Source organism: Ylistrum balloti, unplaced genomic scaffold, assembly GCF_031769215.1.
Source record: "Ylistrum balloti isolate Yb309-2 unplaced genomic scaffold, AGI_CSIRO_Ybal_v1 Utg369796, whole genome shotgun sequence".
NCBI classification, from domain to species: Eukaryota; Metazoa; Mollusca; class Bivalvia; order Pectinida; family Pectinidae; genus Ylistrum; species Ylistrum balloti.
This window is the reverse complement of record NW_026781976.1, coordinates 493,524-515,551: the sequence shown is the minus strand read 5'-3', so window position 1 is coordinate 515,551 and position 22,028 is coordinate 493,524. Positions and strand designations below refer to the sequence as shown.

General features: G+C 36.2%; 1 protein-coding gene across 2 annotated transcripts; it reads left to right on the top strand.

Moving 5' to 3' along the window:
• Nucleotides 1–3,149: 3,149 nt before the first annotated feature.
• LOC132544405 (erlin-1-like) lies at nt 3,150–17,463 on the top strand. Of its 2 annotated transcripts, XM_060207995.1 has the most exons (12): nt 3,152–3,267; nt 3,840–3,971; nt 4,377–4,399; nt 4,626–4,706; nt 5,058–5,104; nt 5,572–5,759; nt 6,119–6,251; nt 6,421–6,512; nt 8,246–8,335; nt 9,560–9,639; nt 11,004–11,171; nt 13,854–17,463. In XM_060207995.1, the coding sequence occupies exons 2-12, from the start codon at nt 3,884–3,886 to the stop codon at nt 13,863–13,865; spliced, it is 1,002 nt and encodes a 333-aa protein (XP_060063978.1). In that variant the 5' UTR covers nt 3,152–3,267; nt 3,840–3,883; the 3' UTR covers nt 13,866–17,463. The 2 variants fall into 2 exon arrangements, with proteins under 2 accessions (XP_060063979.1, XP_060063978.1); XM_060207996.1 differs by lacking the exons at nt 9,560–9,639; nt 13,854–17,463 and having other exon boundaries at nt 3,150–3,267; nt 11,004–11,159.
• Nucleotides 17,464–22,028: the final 4,565 nt, after the last annotated feature.

The following is a 22,028-nucleotide window of genomic DNA, read 5'->3' as shown; positions in this document are numbered from 1 at the left end:
ATTTCATTATGTTAAATGTTACAAAAGAATAACACATATATCAGGCAGTTAAATGTTAAATACCAACATGTTCAACGTTTGTTTACATTTAAGTAGCGGGTAAATCTAAGAAGCTATCAGGCCAAACATTATAATTAAACTTAGCTGTAGTTAACCAAATTTAGATAAACATTAGACGCCTCAAGGAATTTAATAACTTCCCGGGATCTCCATCGAAAACGTTATCGCAAACAGCGTCTCTTCCTTGAAAAACAATGATTGGGAGACAGAAAAATGTCTCTTGAACGGCCAAGTACGGATTGAGGTAACAACCGTCAAACAACCATCTAGTCTCTCAATGTCAGCAAAAGTCTTCAAATCAAAATATGGGACGCAGATGCCGCAGTGTTTTAAAAAGATAACAACTACTGGAACTCCAGGTTTAGACACAGGGGAGGCTACTAGTGTTACATACGTGGACTTTTGTAAAGTATTTCATAAAGTTTCGCATTCGACCTTTCTGGGAACATCAACATTACAAAGCTAGTTACTGACGATTTAAACATTAACAGTTACATTACCGGTGCTAAAGATGAGCGAATTTTTCACTGGGATTTACATATTATATACAATCTGGTTTCGCTCAGCAGATGACAGATAAAATTTAACCAAGTGCAAACACATGAGTATCTGGCATCACCAAGAACTTGTATTCTCAAGTAGGATAACCAAAGATAAGAAATTGTCACTATTTGATAAAAAAACTAGGGGAGATAAGCCATAGCTGGTGTAGGAATTTGGCATTGCAATTCTTTTCAAAAACTTGTGGCATGTAGCCAGTCAAATCAGATATGAATTCGATGTTCGTTAAGAACGACCTCGTGGTTTTGTTGTTACAAGCTTGGCTGTCATTTGAGACAGTGAAGTGACTTACTTAAATCATATTGGATTGACCAAGATTGAACGCGATGGCAGGTGTCGTCGAAGAAGCAGTTATCTAAGACACTCCCCCTTCCGGATCACCTGGTCAGTATACTTTATTTAATAGTCTCCGTGTAAATATTGTATACGTTAATCGACCTCCTTTAATACACTGAAAATTGTTAGTTCGATATAAATGGTGTTGGTGTGTTGGGGATAACATTAAGTAGAGGTTAGGAGGTTTTGAAACCTCTCGGAGAGTCGACTGTGACAAGATCTGGTGACAGTTTGCTCCATTCTGGGATAGTTACTAGGAGGAGTATTTCCGACAGTCTGTTTAGATTGTTTGATGGGAAAAAAGATAAAAGAGTTGAGTCTGCCGGATCTTTGGTTTTAGGTAGAGTTTTTTTTTACCTACATCAACGAGGCTGTGAGATTACTAACACTAGAAGTATTGTGATATATTTTAGTGACAAAAAGGCCGATCTTCGCTGTACCATACATGTATCTAAATTATAAATGTTTGTTTTTTCGTATGGGTCCCACACAGAACAAGCATACCTTAAAGAAGGGTGCACAAAAGACTTAAACGTTTGTTCTTTAATTTGTTTAAGACGTCGCTGAATGAAGGCCAAAGACTTGTTATCTTTGTTACATGTGTTGGTGATGAGGGAATCCCATTTCAGATTTTGTTGTAGTGTTACGCCCACGTAAATGGTGTTCTCGATGTGCTGAATACATTGGCCATGTAGTTAAAGTATTTGTAGTTTGTAGGGTTGTTTGTTCTTGGAGATAGACGAGACACTATGCGTTACCAGGATGGAAAGTTCCATTTTTCCATCTATTTCGCAATCAGATAATTTGTCAAGATTTTTGTAAAACTAAAGCATACTTAGTAGATATGACGGTGACATATACTATGGTGTCATCGGCGAGTAGTGTTACTGTGTAGGAGAGGTCAAGAGGGGGATGATTATCATTGTAAGACCGATCCCTGGGAGAACCCTGTCTAAACTGGTACGTAGCCATGGGAAGAGTTCTTCATCGAGTATAACCGATTGTGTTATGTTAATTTTCCATCCATTTGATGGCGTAGTCCTTGATTAAAGTAGTTTAATTTGTGCCAATCACAAACTGCTAATTTCACGTTGAATGTGTTAAAAGATATATAAAAAACTTAAGTTGATAAGTAAAACAAGTATCAACACTTTCAATTATGTATCGTGATATTTTGCGCGTAAAGTAGCAGGCAGCTGGCAGTTTTAAAAGGAATTTGACATGTCTTGTACTGAGGACAGTGAAGATGCTAGTCTATAAATCTGTCCTCTTATTAGGCACTTTTGTAGCCAGCCTGCAACTAATAAAATAAAGCCCAAGAGAGAGCTTTACGATTTGTTTTAAATGAATATACTACCAATTTCAAGACTTTTTTTTAATGTACAATCTCTAATTTTTACATATTAAAGGACTGAAAAACTTTGAGCATGTGAAGTTTTTAAATTTTTTTGTAAATTGCTTGTCACCTGAATATGTTCAGAAACTTAGTATAAAGAGAAAATCCTTTTTATGAGTTTTAAACATGAGAATACAGTGGCCACCCCATCGGTGAAAACTACAAGGTATAGACGGGTTGAAAGTGGGATGGTCTCAACTGCTGATGTGCTAGCAGACAGCTCCAAGTGTGGGATGGTCTCAACTGCTGGTGTGCTAGCTGACAGCTCCAAGTGTGGGATGGTCTCAGCTGCCGGTGTGCTAGCAGCTGTCCGTATACTTTTACTGCGATCATAGTTTTTGCAGGTGCTGCTTTATGATGTTGTTTTATTTATAATGTGTTTGTCGAAGAAACAGCTGGTTTTTGAAAACTAAATTCGACATGATTAGGCCCTGGACCTGTCTACAAAAATTAGTATAAACAAACGATCACCGCTACAGACGGTTCCATCCCAATGAGGGGGATGCAAGTCGCCCCCTCACGTCTCCAGAACACTGTTGTTAGTCGGTTAGACGATACCCGAACACGGGTGGAGTCACGAGACGGAAAAGCTGTCAACCGATCAATAAGGCAGTGTTGCCCGGCGTGTTGGTTTGATACAGTTTTATAATTCTGTGGTCTGTGTACATGTATAGTGTTTGTATAGTATATATTTGTTTGTATTTGTGAATGTAGACTCAGCCATTAACATATCAACATTGGATTTGGTTGGATCTTTCTTTTTTACGAAAACATCCTCGGAATAAAATACTGGCTTTGTATAAATGGCGTCCTCCATGTCATGACCATCCTCATCCGGTAAAACGAAAGTTGTGTTTCTGGCTGATTTTCTTGTTGTCTGTTGCATTTAGTTTGGAATTTTCGACTCCGTCAAGGTAATCATTACAATAAAGATATATGCTTGTTGGATATCTCGCTGTTTGGGCGTTTTCCCGTCTGACAGACGCCTTGGTTTGTTGAGCCGGTTGGCCTGTCGACTGTCACTAATTTGTCGTTGGTTAACCAAGAGTACATTTGCGGATATATATGTCGTGTGTAAATTAAACCATTCCATTGATACATGTTTTTTATTGATAGTGTTTTATGTAACTCTAGAGTGAATGATTTTCACATCCGTTATCACGAGACCGATGCCAATGACATCATATTTATTAATTCATGTCATCATCTGCGTGAAGTACGTGTTTGTACCAGATTTACGTAGCCGTCATGTGTCATATTCTATTTATACTTATCGTTTATAGAGAATTAATGTTATCTCATCTTAAATTTCGAATACATTACCTTGAATTTGTCAGGCCATTTGTGTATTTCTTGTTAATCACTTCCATCAAATCTGATTACGGTGGCAGAAAAAAATTCCATGCGTTTAATTGTTGCTCAGTCCCTTGGAGATGTTTGAAAAGATTTTTGATTTGTTGATTGAATATTGAATTTTGTTCATTAGAAACATTTTTGCTGACCTTTGCTGCTGAACATTGCTGCTGAACCATGTCACAATCAGGAATGATTGGAGCAGGAATCCTGGCAGTTGGAGTGGGTCTCCTGATCAATGTGTCCATCCACAAGATAGATGAGGGTAAGAGAGAGCAGATAAGTCCTGTCTACCATCCTCCCTAATTACTGTCACATGGGATTTGAAATAGGTCATCCTTGGCAGGTTTTGGTTTCACAGTAGTTCTATCACAAACGTAGAAGTTAAACTGGTGTACAGAAATCAGCAATCAGGATTTGTTTTTATTTTACATTTCAAACAACCACATGTTGTCCCTTTTGTAGTTTCTTCTATGACCTGCAGTTTTCAGTTAAAATCTAAAGTTTTCGAAATGATTTCAGTCTGAAACATGTTTGATGATTTGAAAAAAGACAAGGGGAAGCATCTTGTAATCTTGATACAAAATGTTTTATGTTATTAGTGAAAGGAATGTGTATTGTCTGATAGCATGAATGTTATATTGATATGTTATATATTTTTTTCTCGTAGGTCATGTTGGAGTATATTACAGGGTAAGCATCCTTCACTTCTTATAGCAAGTCATTCAAAAATTGATTGCCTTTGATCAAGTTATTAGATTAGAATTGATATTTTTTGTTTGCAATGGATGGACCTGGTATTAGTACAACACACCAACCTTAATCCTTGACTGTCTATTGGCATTTATTTTTTTGTAAACTTTTAAACACATGCAGAATACTAATTATTAGATTATGAGCCAGATGATTTATGTTGTAGGGAGGAGCCTTGCTTTCGTCCGTCAGTGCTCCAGGCTACCATTTTATGATGCCATTCCTTACATCTTACCGCACAGTACAGGTGAGCTTATTTTAAATTGGTTGTAGTGAGATAAGCAATGTAATATCTTTGTTCACAGAAATGCACTGACTTTTTAATAACAAATATACAAACTTCTGTACTGTGTACCAATACAATAGCTCAGTTATTAAATCTTCGGCTACACCACCTCAGGTCAGGTCAGGCCATTTTTAATGGAAACATGTCCATAATATGATATCTAATATTCACAAAGAACGAAAGACGTTTCACAGGGATAATACTGGAATATTTTGCCATTATCATTATATTTAGACACCATTTTTAACATTTATAAATTACTATGTTAGAACATTATTGGATTTTAAGTGTATATATATTTCTGTTTTGTAGACAACTCTTCAAACAGATGAAGTGAAGAATGTTCCATGTGGAACAAGGTAAAGCAAGGGATATTAGATTTGTCCATGTAGAACAAAGGACAGTATTTAGGACATTATGTTTGTGCATGTTGGACAAGGTAGAATATGTAGGACATTATGTGTCTATGTGAAACAAGGTAGAATATAAAGGATACTTTGTTTGTCAATGTGGAACAAGACAGAAAATAAGGAATGTATTAGATTTGTCCTTCTTGAATAAAGTAAGATATATAGATTTGTTCAAGTTTTGCAATGTCTGTTCATTGTTATGTCAAAAAAACTTTAAGACTGAAAGAAGCAAATACATGCTGTTATCCAAAATTTGCTATGTTTGGTTGATTTGAGAATGTGGTGAAGAGTATACAGAGTTTAACAAAATTTTAAGCTTCCAACATTTCAAAGAAGTTGCAAAGAAGTTGTGACATTTTGACGACAGATTATTGTATAGTAACATAATAGATATTCATGTTTTTATATCATTCCAGTGGAGGTGTAATGATCTACTTTGATCGTATAGAAGTGGTAAACAAACTTGATATTAATGCTGTGTATGATATTGTTCGGAACTATACTGCTGACTATGATAAAACTCTCATCTACAACAAAGTTCATCATGAACTCAATCAGTTCTGTAGCATGAACAATCTCCAGGAAGTCTATATTGATTTATTTGGTGAGTTAACTGTAGGATTGTTGTGCAACAATTTTACATTATATCACAGGTTGAGGTTTGTACATTATTCTGCTTATAGGTACTAAATGATATAAAACATCTAATATCATCTGGCAATAACTAGATAAATTATCATTTGTGTATGTTTAAAAGAAAATATTCCTCATTTGAATTTTGTATCACACTAGGCATAAAGCATATTGATATCTTAACGTGAATATGATAGGTGTATAAGATTTTGTTTAACACTACACAAAAAGTATATTGGTATCTTAAAATGAATATGAGATCTGTATAAGATTTAGGTCTGACAGAGTCACAATCCGATACTTCTTACAATATATTATATTTGTGTGTAGATCAGATAGATGAAAACCTTCGAGTGGCCTTACAGAAGGATCTGATCACCATGGCGCCTGGGCTAACTGTCCAGGCTGTCAGAGTCACAAAGCCAAAGATTCCAGAGCAGATCCGTAAAAACTATGAAGCAATGTAAGTACATAAAGGACTTTGCTGTTTGAGTATAGACAATCAAATTCAGAAAATTAGCTATGGAAACCTCTAACTATATTTCACACACCATATCATTTTGTTAAACACTGTTTTACTATACTGTATGGGAAGATATTGAGGCGACTAATTTAGTTCTCTTTGTGAACAGGGAAGCTGAAAAGACTAAGCTGCTGATCTCTATACAGAAGCAGAAAGTAGTGGAGAAGGAGGCTGAGACAGAGAGGAAGAAGGCAATCATTGGTGAGTTATCCCCCTTTCCTCTAGAGCATGTGTTAATTATGTAATACAGCAGGACATTCATTGATGAGGTTTCTGTCCCAAGAACCTGTACATGCGTTTATAATGTAATACAGCAGGACGATCGTTGGTGAGTTATCCCCCGCCCCCCTAGAACCTGTACATATGTTAATTATGTAATAAAGCAGGACAATCATTGATGAATTATCTCCCCCTAGAACCTGTACATGTGTTAATTATGTAATACAACAGGACAATCATTGGTGAGTTATCTCCCCCTAGAACCTGTACATGTGTTAATTATGTAATACAACAGGACAGTCATTGGTGAGTTATCTCCCCCAAGAACCTGTACATGTGTTAATTATGTAATACAACAGGACAACTATTGATGAGTTATCTCCCCCTAGAACCTGTACATGTATTAATTATGTAATACAGCAGGACAATCATTGGTGAATTATCTCCCCCTAGAACCTGTACATGTGTTAATTATGTAATACAACAGGACAATCATTGATGAGTTATCTCCCCCTAGAACCTGTACATGTATTAATTATGTAATACAGCAGGACAATCATTGATGAGTTATCTCCCCCTAGAACCTGTACATGTATTAATTATGTAATACAGCAGGACAATCATTGGTGAATTATCTCCCCCTAGAACCTGTACATGTGTTAATTATGTAATACAACAGGACAATCATTGGTGAGGTGTCTATCCCTTGAACCTGTACATGTATTAATTATGTAATATATCAGGAAATCATTGGTGAGTTATCTCCCCCTAGAACCTGTTCATGTGTTAATTATGTAATATAGCAGGACAATCATTGTTGAGGTTTTTATCCCTAGAACCTGTACATGTGTTAACTAGAACCTGTACATGTGTTAACTAGAAGCTGTTCAGCTATTGATTATGTAATACAGCAGGAAATCATTGGTGTGTTATCTCCCCCTAGAACCTGTACATGTGTTAATTATGTAATACATCAGGACAATCATTGATGAATAATCTCCCCCTAGATGTGTTAATAATGAAGATACACTCTGCCTAATCATTACAGTAGGTGATATTTTCAATCCAGGGATCAACCTCAGTTATAATATCACAACTAAATGATATCATGTTACATGGTATTGTCTCTAACCTTTACTGGATACTGGTAATAGTATAGATAATGATACAAAAATCCCAATCTCCATTTGAAAGAAATGCACTGATAACTTTAGATGAGTCTCCTGTCATGATTTCTTGTCGATGCCTGTCCGCAATGTCCATTGTTTTATTGATCTACTTTAGTGAACAAATACCTTTTTATTCAGCAATAGATATGACAAATTTCTGGTATGTACAGTAATCGGTATGATTAACAGTTTAGACTAATAATCTACACAGATTAACATACAATGACTTTTCATATGCTTCGACCTACATCCTTGACTTGAAATGTGTTGAGTGTCTACATCATCATTGGTTGAAAAAGGCGTTTTGATTGGCATTAAGACTGAAATTACTTTTGAATGTGGATAGTATGCTTTTTATGCATATACTGGAGATCAGGTCATGAATTTTGTCATTCTAACATGAGATGTACATAATCTAATCCCCTGTACATGCAAGTTATCCTCAAACTACACCAGAACAATCATTGGTGAGTTATCTCCCCCTAGAAACTGTACATGTGTTAAATTGCGCAGCATTTTCAACATGATCTTTGTGGGTATATACAGAGGCTGAGAAACTAGCTGAAGTCTCCAGGATACAGTGGGAACAGAAAATTATTGAGAAGGAGTCTCAGAAAAAAATATCTGAAATTGAAGGTAAGATGTCTGTTTGTTGATGTAATTAGTAATTTAGACGTGGGAGATCTGGTATCTGTGATGTTAACACTTTGCTATTGTACACATAGCCAGTCTTTAACTTAATTGTTGTTTAACGGATTTCCAGATTAGATGTTGTTCCATCTCCAACCCTCTCAATTCTGATAATGTGGAATTCTATTTACAGCCATACAACTCCAATAACCAAGAATTCTATCTCCCATCCACACAACTCATAAAACAAGAATTTTAACTTCCATCCACACAACTCCAACAACCAAAAATTCTATCTCCAAGTCATTCACACCAGTAGTGTAGGACCAAGTCATTCACACCAGTAGTGTAGGATCAAGTCATTCACACCAGTAATGTAGGACCAAGTCATTCACACCAGTAGTGTAGGACCAAGTCATTCACTCCAGTAGTGTAGGACCAAGTCATTCACACCAGTAGTGTAGGACCAAGTCATTCACTCCAGTAGTGTAGGACCAAGTCATTCACACCAGTAGTGTAGGACCAATTCATTCACTCCAGTAGTGTAGGACCAAGTCATTCACACCAGTAGTGTAGGACCAAGTCATTCACACCAGTAGTGTAGGACCAATTCATTCACTCCAGTAGTGTAGGACCAAGTCATTCACACCAGTAGTGTAGGACCAAGTCATTCACACCAGTAGTGTAGGACCAATTCATTCACTCCAGTAGTGTAGGACCAAGTCATTCACACCAGTAGTGTAGGACCAAGTCATTCACTCCAGTAGTGTAGGACCAAGTCATTCACTCCAGTAATGTAGGACCAAGTCATTCACACCAGTAATGTAGGACCAAGTCATTCACACCAGTAGTGTAGGACCAATTCATTCACTCCAGTAGTGTAGGACCAAGTCATTCACACCAGTAGTGTAGGACCAAGTCATTCACTCCAGTAGTGTAGGACCAATTCATTCACTCCAGTAATGTAGGACCAAGTCATTCACACCAGTAATGTAGGACCAAGTCATTCACACCAGTAGTGTAGGACCAATTCATTCACTCCAGTAGTGTAGGACCAAGTCATTCACACCAGAAGTCGCACAAGTAAAGTAGGATGGACCATTCAATTACACCAGTCATTCTTAACAATAGTATAGGACCAAATCACACCAGAAATGTATTATCAACTCACTCACATTCGTGGTGGAAGACCAGTGGTATCAGTTGCACTCATACTTCCTTTTCTTTCAGATTTAACACATTTAGCTAAAGAAAAGGCAAAAAGTGATGCCTTGTTTTATGCTGCTGAAAGAGAAGCTCAGTCCAATAAGGTAAGAGAATGAATCTTTTGGATCAATGAGTCCTACACAACATGGTATGTTGTCTTAGATCAATGAGTCCTACACAACATGGTATGTTGTCTGTAGATCAGTGAATCCTACACAACATGGTATGTTGTCTGTAGATCAGTGAGTCCTACACAACATGGTATGTTGTCTTAGATCAGTGAGTCCTATACAACACAACATGGAATGTTTTCTGTAGATCAGTGAGTCCTACACAACATGATATGTTGTCTGTAGACCAGTGAGTCCTACACAACATAATATGTTGTCTGTAGACCAGTGAGTCCTACACAACATGGTATGTTTTCTATAGACCAGTGAGTCCTACACAACATAATATGTCGTCTGTAGGTGAATGAGTCCTACACAACATGGTATGTTGTCTTAGATCAGTGAGTCCTACACAACATGATATGTTGTCTGTAGATCAGTGAGTCCTACACAACATGGTATGTTGTCTGTAGACCAGTGAGTCCTACACAACATGGAATGTTTTCTGTAGATCAGTGAGTCCTACACAACATGGTATGTTGTCTGTAGACCAGTGAGTCCTTCACAACATAATATGTCGTCTGTAGGTGAGTGAGTCCTACACAACATGGTATGTTGTCTGTAAGACAGTGAGTCAGTCCTACACAATATAATATGTTGTCTGTAAGACAGTGAGTCCTACTCAAAATGGTATGTTGTCTGAAGATCAGTGAGTCCCACAAAGCATAATATGTTGTCTGTAGATCAGTGAGTCCTACACAACATGGTATGTTGTCTGTAGGTGAATGAGTCCTACACAACATAATATGTTGTCTGTAAGACAGTGAGTAAGTCCTACACAACATAGTATGTTGTCTGTAAGACAGTGAGTCCTACTCAAAATGATATGTTGTCTGAAGATCAGTGAGTCCCACAAAGCATAATATGTTGTCTGTAGATCAGTGAGTCCTACACAACATGGTATGTTGTCTGTAGGTGAATGAGTCCTACACAACATAATATGTTGTCTGTAAGACAGTGAGTCCTACTCAAAATGGTATGTTGTCTGAAGATCAGTGAGTCCTACAAAGCATAATATGTTGTCTGTAGATCAGTGAGTCCTACACAACATGGTATGTTGTCTGTAGGTGAATGAGTCCTACACAACATAATATGTTGTCTGTAGATCAGCGAGACCTAAGCAATGTGGTATGTTGTCTGTAGGTCAGTGAGACCTAAACAACACGGTATGTTGTCTGTAGATCAGTAATTCCAACACCACATGGTATGATGCTTCTTCTTTTCCGTCATGATAGTATGTTATTATGTTATAATGATATAAATACTGTTGATATACACCTTGGTTTTAACTGTTACAGGAAAAGTTAACCCCAGAGTACCTAGAACTTATAAGGTACCAGACCCTTGCTGCCAACACTAAAGTCTACTTTGGAAATGCTCTTCCTGACATCTTTTTTGACCAGACCAATGGGGGAGTTTCAGCAGCAACAATAGCTGCTTCTGCAGAAAACAAAGGCAAGAAAGAGGTCAGTTTCAGAACAGACAAATAACTGTTAGAGGATACCATAAAGTTATGAGCATACAGAGGTCAGTTTCAGGACAGACATTTGTAGTGTAGAAGGCATCTAAAGGTCAACTTAAGGGCATAGAGTGGTCAGTTAGAGTACACTGATAATTTAGATAGTAAATGTTTACCAATATGTCATTTATAGCCAAAAAGAGTAAGTTATTCCTTGTTAAGAAAAAATGTATCTAGTTGAGAGAACAAGCAAGAGCAGGGAAACTGGGTATGTAAGGAAGCTCAGAAAAATGGAGTTTAATTATAAAGTGGACAGATCAAGTTTAGTATAAACAGGACAGATCAAGTTTAGTATAAACAGGACAGGTCAAGTTTAGTATAAACAGGACAGATCAAGCTTAGTATAAACAGGACAGATCAAGTTTAGTATAAACAGGACAGATCAAGCTTAGTATAGACAGGACAGATCAAGTTTAGTATAGACAGGACAGATCAAGTTTAGTATAAACAGGACAGGTCAAGCTTAGTATAAACAGGACAGATCAAGTTTAGTATAAACAGGACAGATCAGGTTTAGTATAGACAGGACAGATCAGGTTTAGTATAGACAGGACAGATCAAGTTTAGTATAGACAGGACAGATCAAGTTTAGTATAAACAGGACAGACCAAGTTTAGTATAGACAGGACAGATCAAGTTTAGTATAAACAGGACCGATCAAGTTTAGTATAAACAGGACAGATCAAGCTTAGTATAGACAGGACAGATCATGTTTAGTATAGACAGGACAGATCAAGCTTAGTATAGACAGGACAGATCAAGTTTAGTATAAACAGGACAGATCAAGTTTAGTATAGACAGGACAGATCAAGTTTAGTATAAACAGGACAGATCAAGTTTAGTATAAACAGGACAGATCAAGCTTAGTATAGACAGGACAGATCATGTTTAGTATAAACAGAACCGATCAAGTTTAGTATAAACAGGACAGATCAAGTTTAGTATAGACAGGACAGATCAAGTTTAGTATAAACAGGACAGGTCAAGCTTAGTATAAACAGGACAGGTCAAGCTTAGTATAAACAGGACAGATCATGTTTAGTATAAACAAGACAGATCAAGCTTAGTACTGACAGGACAGTTCATGTTTAGTATAAACAGGACAGATCAAGTTTAGTATAAACAGGACAGGTCAAGCTTAGTATAAACAGGACAGATCAAGTTTAGTATAAACAGGACAGATCAAGCTTAGTATAGACAGGACAGATCAAGTTTAGTATAAACAGGACAGATCAAGCTTAGTACTGACAGGACAGGTCAAGCTTAGTATAAACAGGACAGATCAAGTTTAGTATAAACAGGACAGATCAAGCTTAGTATAAACAGGACAGGTCAAGCTTAGTATAAACAGGACAGATCAAGTTTAGTATAAACAGAACCGATCAAGTTTAGTATAAACAGAACAGATCAAGTTTAGTATAAACAGGACCGATCAAGTTTAGTATAAACAGGACCGATCAAGTTTAGTATAAACAGGACAGATCAAGTTTAGTATAAACAGGACAGATCAAGTTTAGTATAAACAGGACAGATCAAGTTTAGTATAGACAGGACAGATCATGTTTAGTATAGACAGGACAGATCAAGTTTAGTATAGACAGGACAGATCAAGTTTAGTATAGACAGGACAGATCAAGTTTAGTATAGACAGGACAGATCAAGTTTAGTATAAACAGGACCGATCAAGTTTAGTATAAACAGGACAGATCAAGTTTAGTATAGACAGGACAGATCAAGTTTAGTATAAACAGGACAGTATAGACAGGACAGATCATGTTTAGTATAGACAGGACAGATCAAGTTTAGTATAGACAGGACAGATCAAGTTTAGTATAGACAGGACAGATCAAGTTTAGTATAGACAGGACAGATCATGTTTAGTATAGACAGGACACATCAAGTTTAGTATAGACAGGACAGATCAAGTTTTAGACAGGACAGATCAAGTTTAGTATAAACAGGACACAGCATGTTAAGTAAAAAGAGGACAAAATTTTAATGTAAAGAAAACAAATCATGTTTAGTGTAGTGGACAAGTGAAGTTTAGTACAAAGAGGAAAAATGAAGGTTAGTGTAAAGAGGTCAGATCATGTTTCGTATAAAGAGGACAAAAGTTTAATATAAAGAGAACAATCATGTTTAGTATAAAGAGGACAATTTAAATTTATTATAAGGATGACAAGTTGAGGTATTTATATGTCCTTAAGACTAATCATCTGAGTTAACTTTGGTATTTCAGTTTATCGTTTGTTAGAACTGTCATTTTGAATTTTATATGAATTCCCACATAACATGATTTTCTCTGACACTTGTCACCTTAATGCTGGTTGGTCCATTTATTTCTGTATTGATATCCAATTCCTACTAGCTACGGTAAAACAGAAACCAGAGCCCTTTGTCATGAGGAGTTTTGGCTCAGACAGAAATGTTATGAGGTAGATAAGGTTTTTGAGTTGGTGAAGTTTGATTAGATAAAGTGTATTTTTTTCCTCATTTTTTCTTAGTGGAATTTTTAGCTCACATTTTCTCATTACACCTCTTGTTCACATTTTGATGTGTCCATAGTAACTGTTATATGTATATTGACTACATCTCTAGCCTAAAGTATGTTTTTCCTTCATTTATCCAGCCGAAGAAGTAAATGGAGTAGATATGGACTGAGACAACCCTGAACCTACAACACTTCTTGCTCACTTCTCTCTGTGATATGTTTGAATGATTGTGAAAAAGTCCCTGCTATTTATATCAGACACTGGTGTCACAGACATCATAACATCAGAAAAAACTCTATGGTTCATTAACATGGAATCACTCCAAGCAAATCTTTCATCAGATTCATGAAACATTCCAGATTGGCATTACTAACACTGCCGAGACCCAGAAAGGTTTTACCCGTACACACTCCTTATTTTCTTAATATATATATTGTTTGATCCTTTTTTAACTTCCAATCATTAAAACAATATTTCCAAAAGTGATTATAAAAGTACAAGTTGTATTGTCATTGTTCTGTTTTGTTTAAACTGGGAGATTAACACTTGGTTTATTTTAGATAATTGTGACATTTTTCTACCTTTATCTCAGTAATCAGTGTCTTTGAAATGAATTTGTGGTATTGGGTGTCAAGTGTAAACAAGAATCATTTGTGTGCACATTGCACTCTTCAGCTAGTATGTTTCATCACGCAAGTTAGTTTGTAATTCATACTGTGAAGAAACAAGAATTCTTTGTGTGTACATATCCGTGAGTATGTTTCACGATGCAAGTAAGATTGTAATTCATACTGTGAAGCAACAAGAACTGTTTGTGTGTATTTCTCTGTGAGTATGTTTCACGACACAATTTAGTTTGTAATTCATACTGTGAAGCAACAAGAACTGTTTGTGTGTATTTCTCTGTGAGTATGTTTCACGACACAAGTTAGTTTGTAATTCATACTGTGAAGCAACAAGAACTGTTTGTGTGTATTTCTCTGTGAGTATGTTTCAAGAAGCAAGTTAGTTTGTAATTCATGCTGTGAAGCAACAAGAACTGTTTGTGTGTACTTCTCCGTAAGTATGTTTCACAACACAAGTTAGATTGTAATTCACACTGTGAAGCAACAAGAACTGTTTGTGTGTATTCCTCAGTAAGACTGTCTGAGATCTCAGGTTGTGTTTATTTTATTTTTACATTTGAAAAGTCTCCAGTTGAAGGTCAGAGAGTTGCTATGATTTTCCACAGATGGAAGACTTTTCATATTTTTGTAACATTTTTTGGGAATTATTGAGTTTGACAGTTGTAGGTCTAATTCTACATGTCTTTTAAAAAAGAAATGAAATCAAATATAGCTATAAATCAGTATTTGGAATTGTTTAAGATCCTTGAAGCAACATGTTAGATTTAAACACACAGTATAGATGTCACGTTTCTTTGTGTGTCCCAGTGTAAATGTCTAGTGTGTTTTTGAGATCTCAGTGTTCCAGTGTTTCAGTGTACCTGTTTAGTTAATCTTGCTGTCTTTTGTATTGAAATAACATATTTTATGAACACATTAATCATTGAAGAAGACATTAACTGCACTTGTATACTAGAAAATTATAAGGAAAAATGTCAAGTTTGAATGTCGTTGAACTTTGTGATTGTGATTTAGGTGTCAATAACTTGTAGTGAGTTAATTTAAAGTGTAACTATGTATAAAGAACATACCATTTAGTGTACATGTGTAGCACATAGAGATGATACACAAGAGAGATGTTTGATAGTTTTGTTCAAAGGAAAACTATTCATTTCACCTATTCAATTTGTACTTTTTTAATAAATGAATTTATATTTTGTTGTATTGAAGTCTAAATTTTTCTAATAAAATTCACAGACATTTCATGTATAAACTAACAATCCATCAGCAGTGTACATCCTTTAAGGAAGGATTTTTTTGTGTATATGTATATATTACTTGTATTTTTTATTGTGTACAGATGATCATTCTGATTATCAATCTTAGAATGGAGGAAATTTTCATTTACCTTCCTTCAATATTTACCTTAAAAATGTAGAATTGTACACCTTAGACTGTCAATCAGGTGAGGACATTGATGATTATCAACAAGTTGGTTCAGAGAGTTGTCAATATTTAACTATAAAGATAGGATTTCTGCTCTCCAGCATTTTTCAATCTTGTGTTTGATAATAATTTGATATTATAATTATATTATTAAAGGGATTAACTTACATACTCTAACAGAGTACACTTTGTAACCTAGCTGTAAGAAATGACAATCTCCAACAGAGTACTCTGTGGTACCTAACTGTAGGGAACAGCAATCTCCCACAGAGTACTCTGTGGTACCTACCTGTAATTGATGTCAATCTCCCACAGAGTACTCTATGGTACCTACCTGTAATTGATGTCAATCTCCCACAGAGTACTCTGTGGTACCTACCTGTAGTTGATGTCAATCTCCCACAGAGTAGTCTGTGATACCTACCTGTAAGTAACGACAATCTCCCACATAGTACAATGTGGTACCTTGCTGAAAGGAACAACAACTCTGGTTAAGATTGGTACACTTACACCTGTATTGATAGTAACCTGTTGAATTCAGGTTTCTAGTTATGTATCCATTATATATTATTGGAAGAAGTTTGATAGCCAGATTCAACCTAATTTAACTTAATTTAATCAGACCAGCAGAAATACTTCAGGTTTTCAACAGTTTCATACTGTTGTATTTTAATTCTTTTTCACTTTTGTCTGAAACTTGCTCCTTGTTCTCGTATAATCTATATGATGAAATGTGGGGATATGGATGGAATGAATTTTACCTGTACCTCAGGCCGGAGTTGTGCAAACCTATGTCAGAGTTCAACATTGGTAGGTGAAAAATTTCAGTCGCTGCAAATTGAAAAAAATAAGCCTACAGCCATGCAATGATGAGGACGTCCCCATTTTTTTTTCAATCATATATGAATTTTTTTTCTTTAACCACTGATTGACTCTAACCAGGCTTTGAGCAACTTGGTTCAGACATTAGTTCCAATGAATGTGGGGTTGAAAATAAGAAAATTCCACAAAGGCAGGAACGTCTTGTGATCCTGGTAATGTAATGGCGTTCTGCTCTGAGATTAGTACAGACAGACTGTTCTGGAACATATTTAACTCCTCACAGCAGAGTTAATCCCATCTCTAAATAGGGTCTTAAAATAAATGGTTTGTTTTAGAGCAGACATTGACAAATATATTGTTTGTTTTAGAGCAAACATTGTCAAATATATTGTTTGTTTTAGAGCAAACATTATCAAATATATTGTTTGTCAGCATTAGATGGTACATGAGTACAATGAAATAGAAGCGAAACATTTGGAAAGTCTTGACTTAATTAAAACTTCTAATGTAGCCATTACTGAACACCACAATTACCCCACTGGGAAACATTGATGGTGTTCAAGCTTGCTATGAACAGTCGATCTACTAATTGTTGTCAATTAAGAAAAGCAGTAGTAATTTTGAGTTTTTGGAGAAATTAGTGATAAACTTTTATACATTTGTATTCCAAAATAATACAACATCCAGGTCTTCAATGGAAAAATAGCATTAGCAAGTGGTGAGTTTGATTCCACACTTAAGAATAACTAGGCATGTAATGATATCCACACCAGGTTAGGAGTGAAGCTCTTGGATCCTGGGAGTTGATTGACGTGCCTTTGTCTGTCCCATTGTCCTGGTCGGATGAGGATAAAATAAAAACTTCTGGAAAGATCTTGTGATGTTGCTTATATTTCATTTCTTTATTTTGAGATCTGATTGGTCTCATTTCCCAACCGAATTTTGATTGGTTCTGTTGAATTTTTGTTACTCTTAATTCAGTGCTGATTGGTCCAATAGGATTCTTGTTGATCAAGTATAATCATTAGTCCTTTAAATTCTGATTGGTCCAGTATTACTGTTAAGGTTTGTTCAAATTCTGATTTGTCAGTACAATTACAATTATTCGGTTAGGATTGGCCAAATACAATTATCATTATCTTATTAAATTAGGAATTGTCAGTTAGTTTCAGAACAAAAATGTTTCATGTGATACATCAGATTTTTTGAAAGTAAAGATCAATACAAAATGACTTTGGAATTTTGTAAAATTTTGAATGAAACTAATAGCAAAGGGTTAAGAGCATTGATGAGTCAAATAATTGACACTACAAGATAGATTTACCTTGTGACAGGATAGAATAATCAGTGACAGGTTGACTGACCAGTGATAAGAGAGACTAACCAGTGACAGGATAGACATACCAGTGTTAGGATAAACTAACCAGTGTTAGGATAGGCTAACCAGTGACAGGATAGACTGACCAGTTACAGGAGAGACTGACCAGTGACAGGATAGACTGACCAGTGACAGGAGAGACTGACCAGTGACAGGATAAACTAACCAGTGATAGGATAGGCTAACCAGTGACAGGATAGACTGACCAGTGACAGGATAGAATAATCAGTGACAGGTTGACTGACCAGTGGTAGGAGAGACTAACCAGTGACAGGATAGAAAGACCAGTGACAGGATAAACTAACCAGTGACAGGAGAGACTGACCAGTGATAGGATAGACTGACCAGTGACAGGAGAGACTGACCAGTGACAGGATAGACTGACCAGTGACAGGATAGACTGACCAGTGACAGCATAGACTGACCAGTGACAGGAGAGACTGACCAGTGACAGGATAGACTGACCAGTGACAGGAGAGACTAACCAGTGACAGGAGAGACTAACTAATGACAGGATATTCTAACCAGTGACAGGATAGACCAGTGACAGGATAGACTGACCAGTGACAGGATAGACTGACCAGTGATAAGAGAGACTAACCAGTGACAGGACAGAAAGACCAGTGACAGGAGAGACTGAGCAGTGACAGGATAGACTGACCAGTGACAGGAGAGACTGACCAGTGACAGGATAGACTGACCAGTGACAGGATAGACTGACCAGTGATAAGAGAGACTAACCAGTGACAGGATAGACTGACCAGTGACAGGATAAACTAACCAGTGATAGGATAGGCTAACCAGTGACAGGATAGACTGACCAGTGACAGGATAGACTGACCAGTGACAGGATAGACTGGCCAGTGATAAGAGAGACTAACCAGTGACAGGATAGACTGACCAGTGACAGGATAAACTGACCAGTGATAAGAGAGACTAACCAGTGACAGGATAGACTGACCAGTGACAGGAGAGACTGACCAGTGACAGGATAGACTGACCAGTGATAGGATAGACTAACCAGTGACGGGATAGACTAAACAGTGACAGGATAGAATAACAGTACATGATAGAATAAACAGTGACAGGTTAGACAAACCAGTGACAGAATAGATTAACCAGTGACAGGATATACTCACCAGTGACAGGATAGACTACCCAGTGACAGGATAGACTGACCATTGGCAGAATAAACTACCAGGATAGGTTAGCCAGTGTCAAAAGAGATGGACCAGTTCCAGGATAGATTGTTCAGTATAGAATAGATTGACTTGTGCCAAGATAGACAAAGAGTTATTAAGCGTCACTTACATCAGTATTATACATGTGTAGATATTTCACTGTTTCCAAGACAACCATTAGTAAACGTTAAGAATACCTGATAGAATCCATCAAAAGCTGTTTATTTGTTATGGAGTCCTTAATTGATTTGTAGAGCAGTTTACTTAAAAATTTTAGAACACAACACAAAGATGTACACAGAGGAACATTTATATGACATTATAAAACAACAAATAAATAACCAATAAACAAAGAACCGTTGTGAGATAAAAAAAAATATTAAAACTGGTAAATGTGTTTTTTAACTTTGTTTGTTGCTTCCTTCTTGGTGTTATCAGAGAGATTATCCCAGTCTTGTATCGCACTTTTGAAAAATATTTAGATCTTTATTGTCCGGTCAGTCTTTTTTTATTCCATACTCCAAAGTCTTGTGTTTGTATCATATCCTTTGTCATTAATAATTCTATCACACAAGAACACTTATTGTGGACAATGTTGAAAACATGACTCAGTATAACTTGTTTAAAGTTGAGTTGTCCCCGTCCTGTTGAGGTATTTCTTGTCATGAAAATCAAGTTTACCGTAACTTTTACAACAGGTTGAGTTGTCCCAGTCCTATGGAGGAAATTATTGCCCTGGAAATCAAGTTTGTCGTAAATTTTACAGCAGGCTGAGTTGTCCTAGTCCTGCGGAGGTAATTCTTGTTCTGAAAATCAAGTTTATCGTAAATTTTACAGCAGGTTGTAAGTTATTTCTGTACAATAACAATTAGCATATGGTTCCTTTTCTGAACGACGTAACCATCGGAAAAGAATTCCTCTTAAAGTTAAGCAAGGTATGGAATTAACGTTCAGTTTCTAATTACCACAAAACGTTACTGTAAGTAAGTAATCAGGGAGACGATATGCCATCGTAAAATAGTTGCCAGGGAGGGTGTTGGGGAAGTTTATTATCAAACAAGTGGTCCTGGCAAGATTGGAAAGTTTCTTGGGACATTACATATGAAAGCTTACATTCTGTGTCAATACTTATTAGCAAATCATGAACATAGATAAGGAATAGCCGTTGATCCACTGAGCTAGTTTGGTATACTACACTATGTAAATCGACAGCTTATTCTCCCGAACTAGGTACTGACTGAACCAATCTCTTTAAGCTTTTTTTAAAGTTTTCATTCAAACTTTCGGGTCAACACTATCAGTGACTTTCTAAGTAAGCTTTTGGCTGTTTGAGACGTTATGTGACGAACATAGTGTATGGGACACGAGTCACTTGAATACAATTCCTTCAGAAGTCCTTGAAAAGCATACGATGAATAGTCTGATGTGGAAAAGCTTTTGAGTTAAAGACACACAAAGGCTTTAGAGTTAAAGATATACAGACACTTTCGAGTTAAAGAATACCGAGACTTTCAAGTTACAATCATACAAATCTTTCGATTTAAAAGATTTCAGAGGCATTCGAAGTTCAAACATACAAAGCATTCAAGTTAAAGGTAGACGGAAATTCTCTAATTAAAGGTATACGAAGCTCTGAAGTTAAATATATACCGAGACTTTAAGATAGTTAAGATATACAGAGACGTTCTAGTTGAGATACACAGAGACGTTCTAGTTGAGATATACAGAGACGTTCTAGCTGAGATATACGGAGACCTTCTAGTTGAGATATACAGAGACGTTCTAGTTAAGTTATACGGAGACCTTCTAGTTGAGATATACGGAGACATTTGAGTTCAGTTATACAGAGACTTTCGAGTTGAAGATGTAGACAGACTTTCGAATTCTAAAGACACAACGCGTTCTATTCAAAGCTTCTGAGTTAAAGATATACAGAGACCTTCGAGTTAAAGACATGCTTATTTTTCTTCGTAATTTTGGACACTCGGTCTATCTAGAATACTGTTCGGGGTCCTCATTTCAATCTTACCATCTTTAGAATATGTTAACCTTCGCTTGTCTCACATCTTTTATGATCATGCCTTCACAGTCTTGTAAAGGTTAAAACGGGCTAAAACAGTGCTTATACCTATGTTTGGGTTGCAGTTCTTTGAAAAGGATTTTTTCTGATAAATGTCTGAGAGGGTAGCTGGATTATTTATTTACATTGTATATATTTCTGTCGTTTGAATATATTACATTACCTTGATACATGCCTTGGTGGCGTTGTATTAATGGCAATCTCCTACTTCACTTTTCAGAACAAAGTTTGCATTAGACTTTTTATAAAATTTTATTTCATTCTTTTTTCTTATATGTTTTGTTTTGTTTCACCTTTGAAAATGGAGTCCCCCCTTATTTTTCTACTTCAGTTTTAAATACTTTTTCTTAGATTGTAATTTTTTAATGATCTGAAAATTGACCACTTTTCCCAGAAATATTTACTATGATTATAAGGTATGTAGGACTGTATTGTTTGCTTAATTTGAATAATATTGAATAGTTTCACACTGTTTTGAAGGCCTCAAAAATTCCCTGAAACACCAACGAAGATCCATTGCTTTATCTGATTCATTTTACGTTTCCATATGGTATTTCAGTTATCTTACGATGCATATCACTTTACTGTGATGTGTTTAGTTATCTTGTCTTTATATCAATGTTTTGGCCAAACTTGTGTACAAAAAAAGTGAAAGGAAAGGTCGCTGAGACGAACAGCTATATACCTATTTCTTACTTTAGTGTAACGCGTAGATCAAGAAGCTGGTAATATGTTTGTGATTTGTGTCGTTGAGAAAATCCGTTCCAGATTGATTTGCAGATCACACTATGATTTTAGTA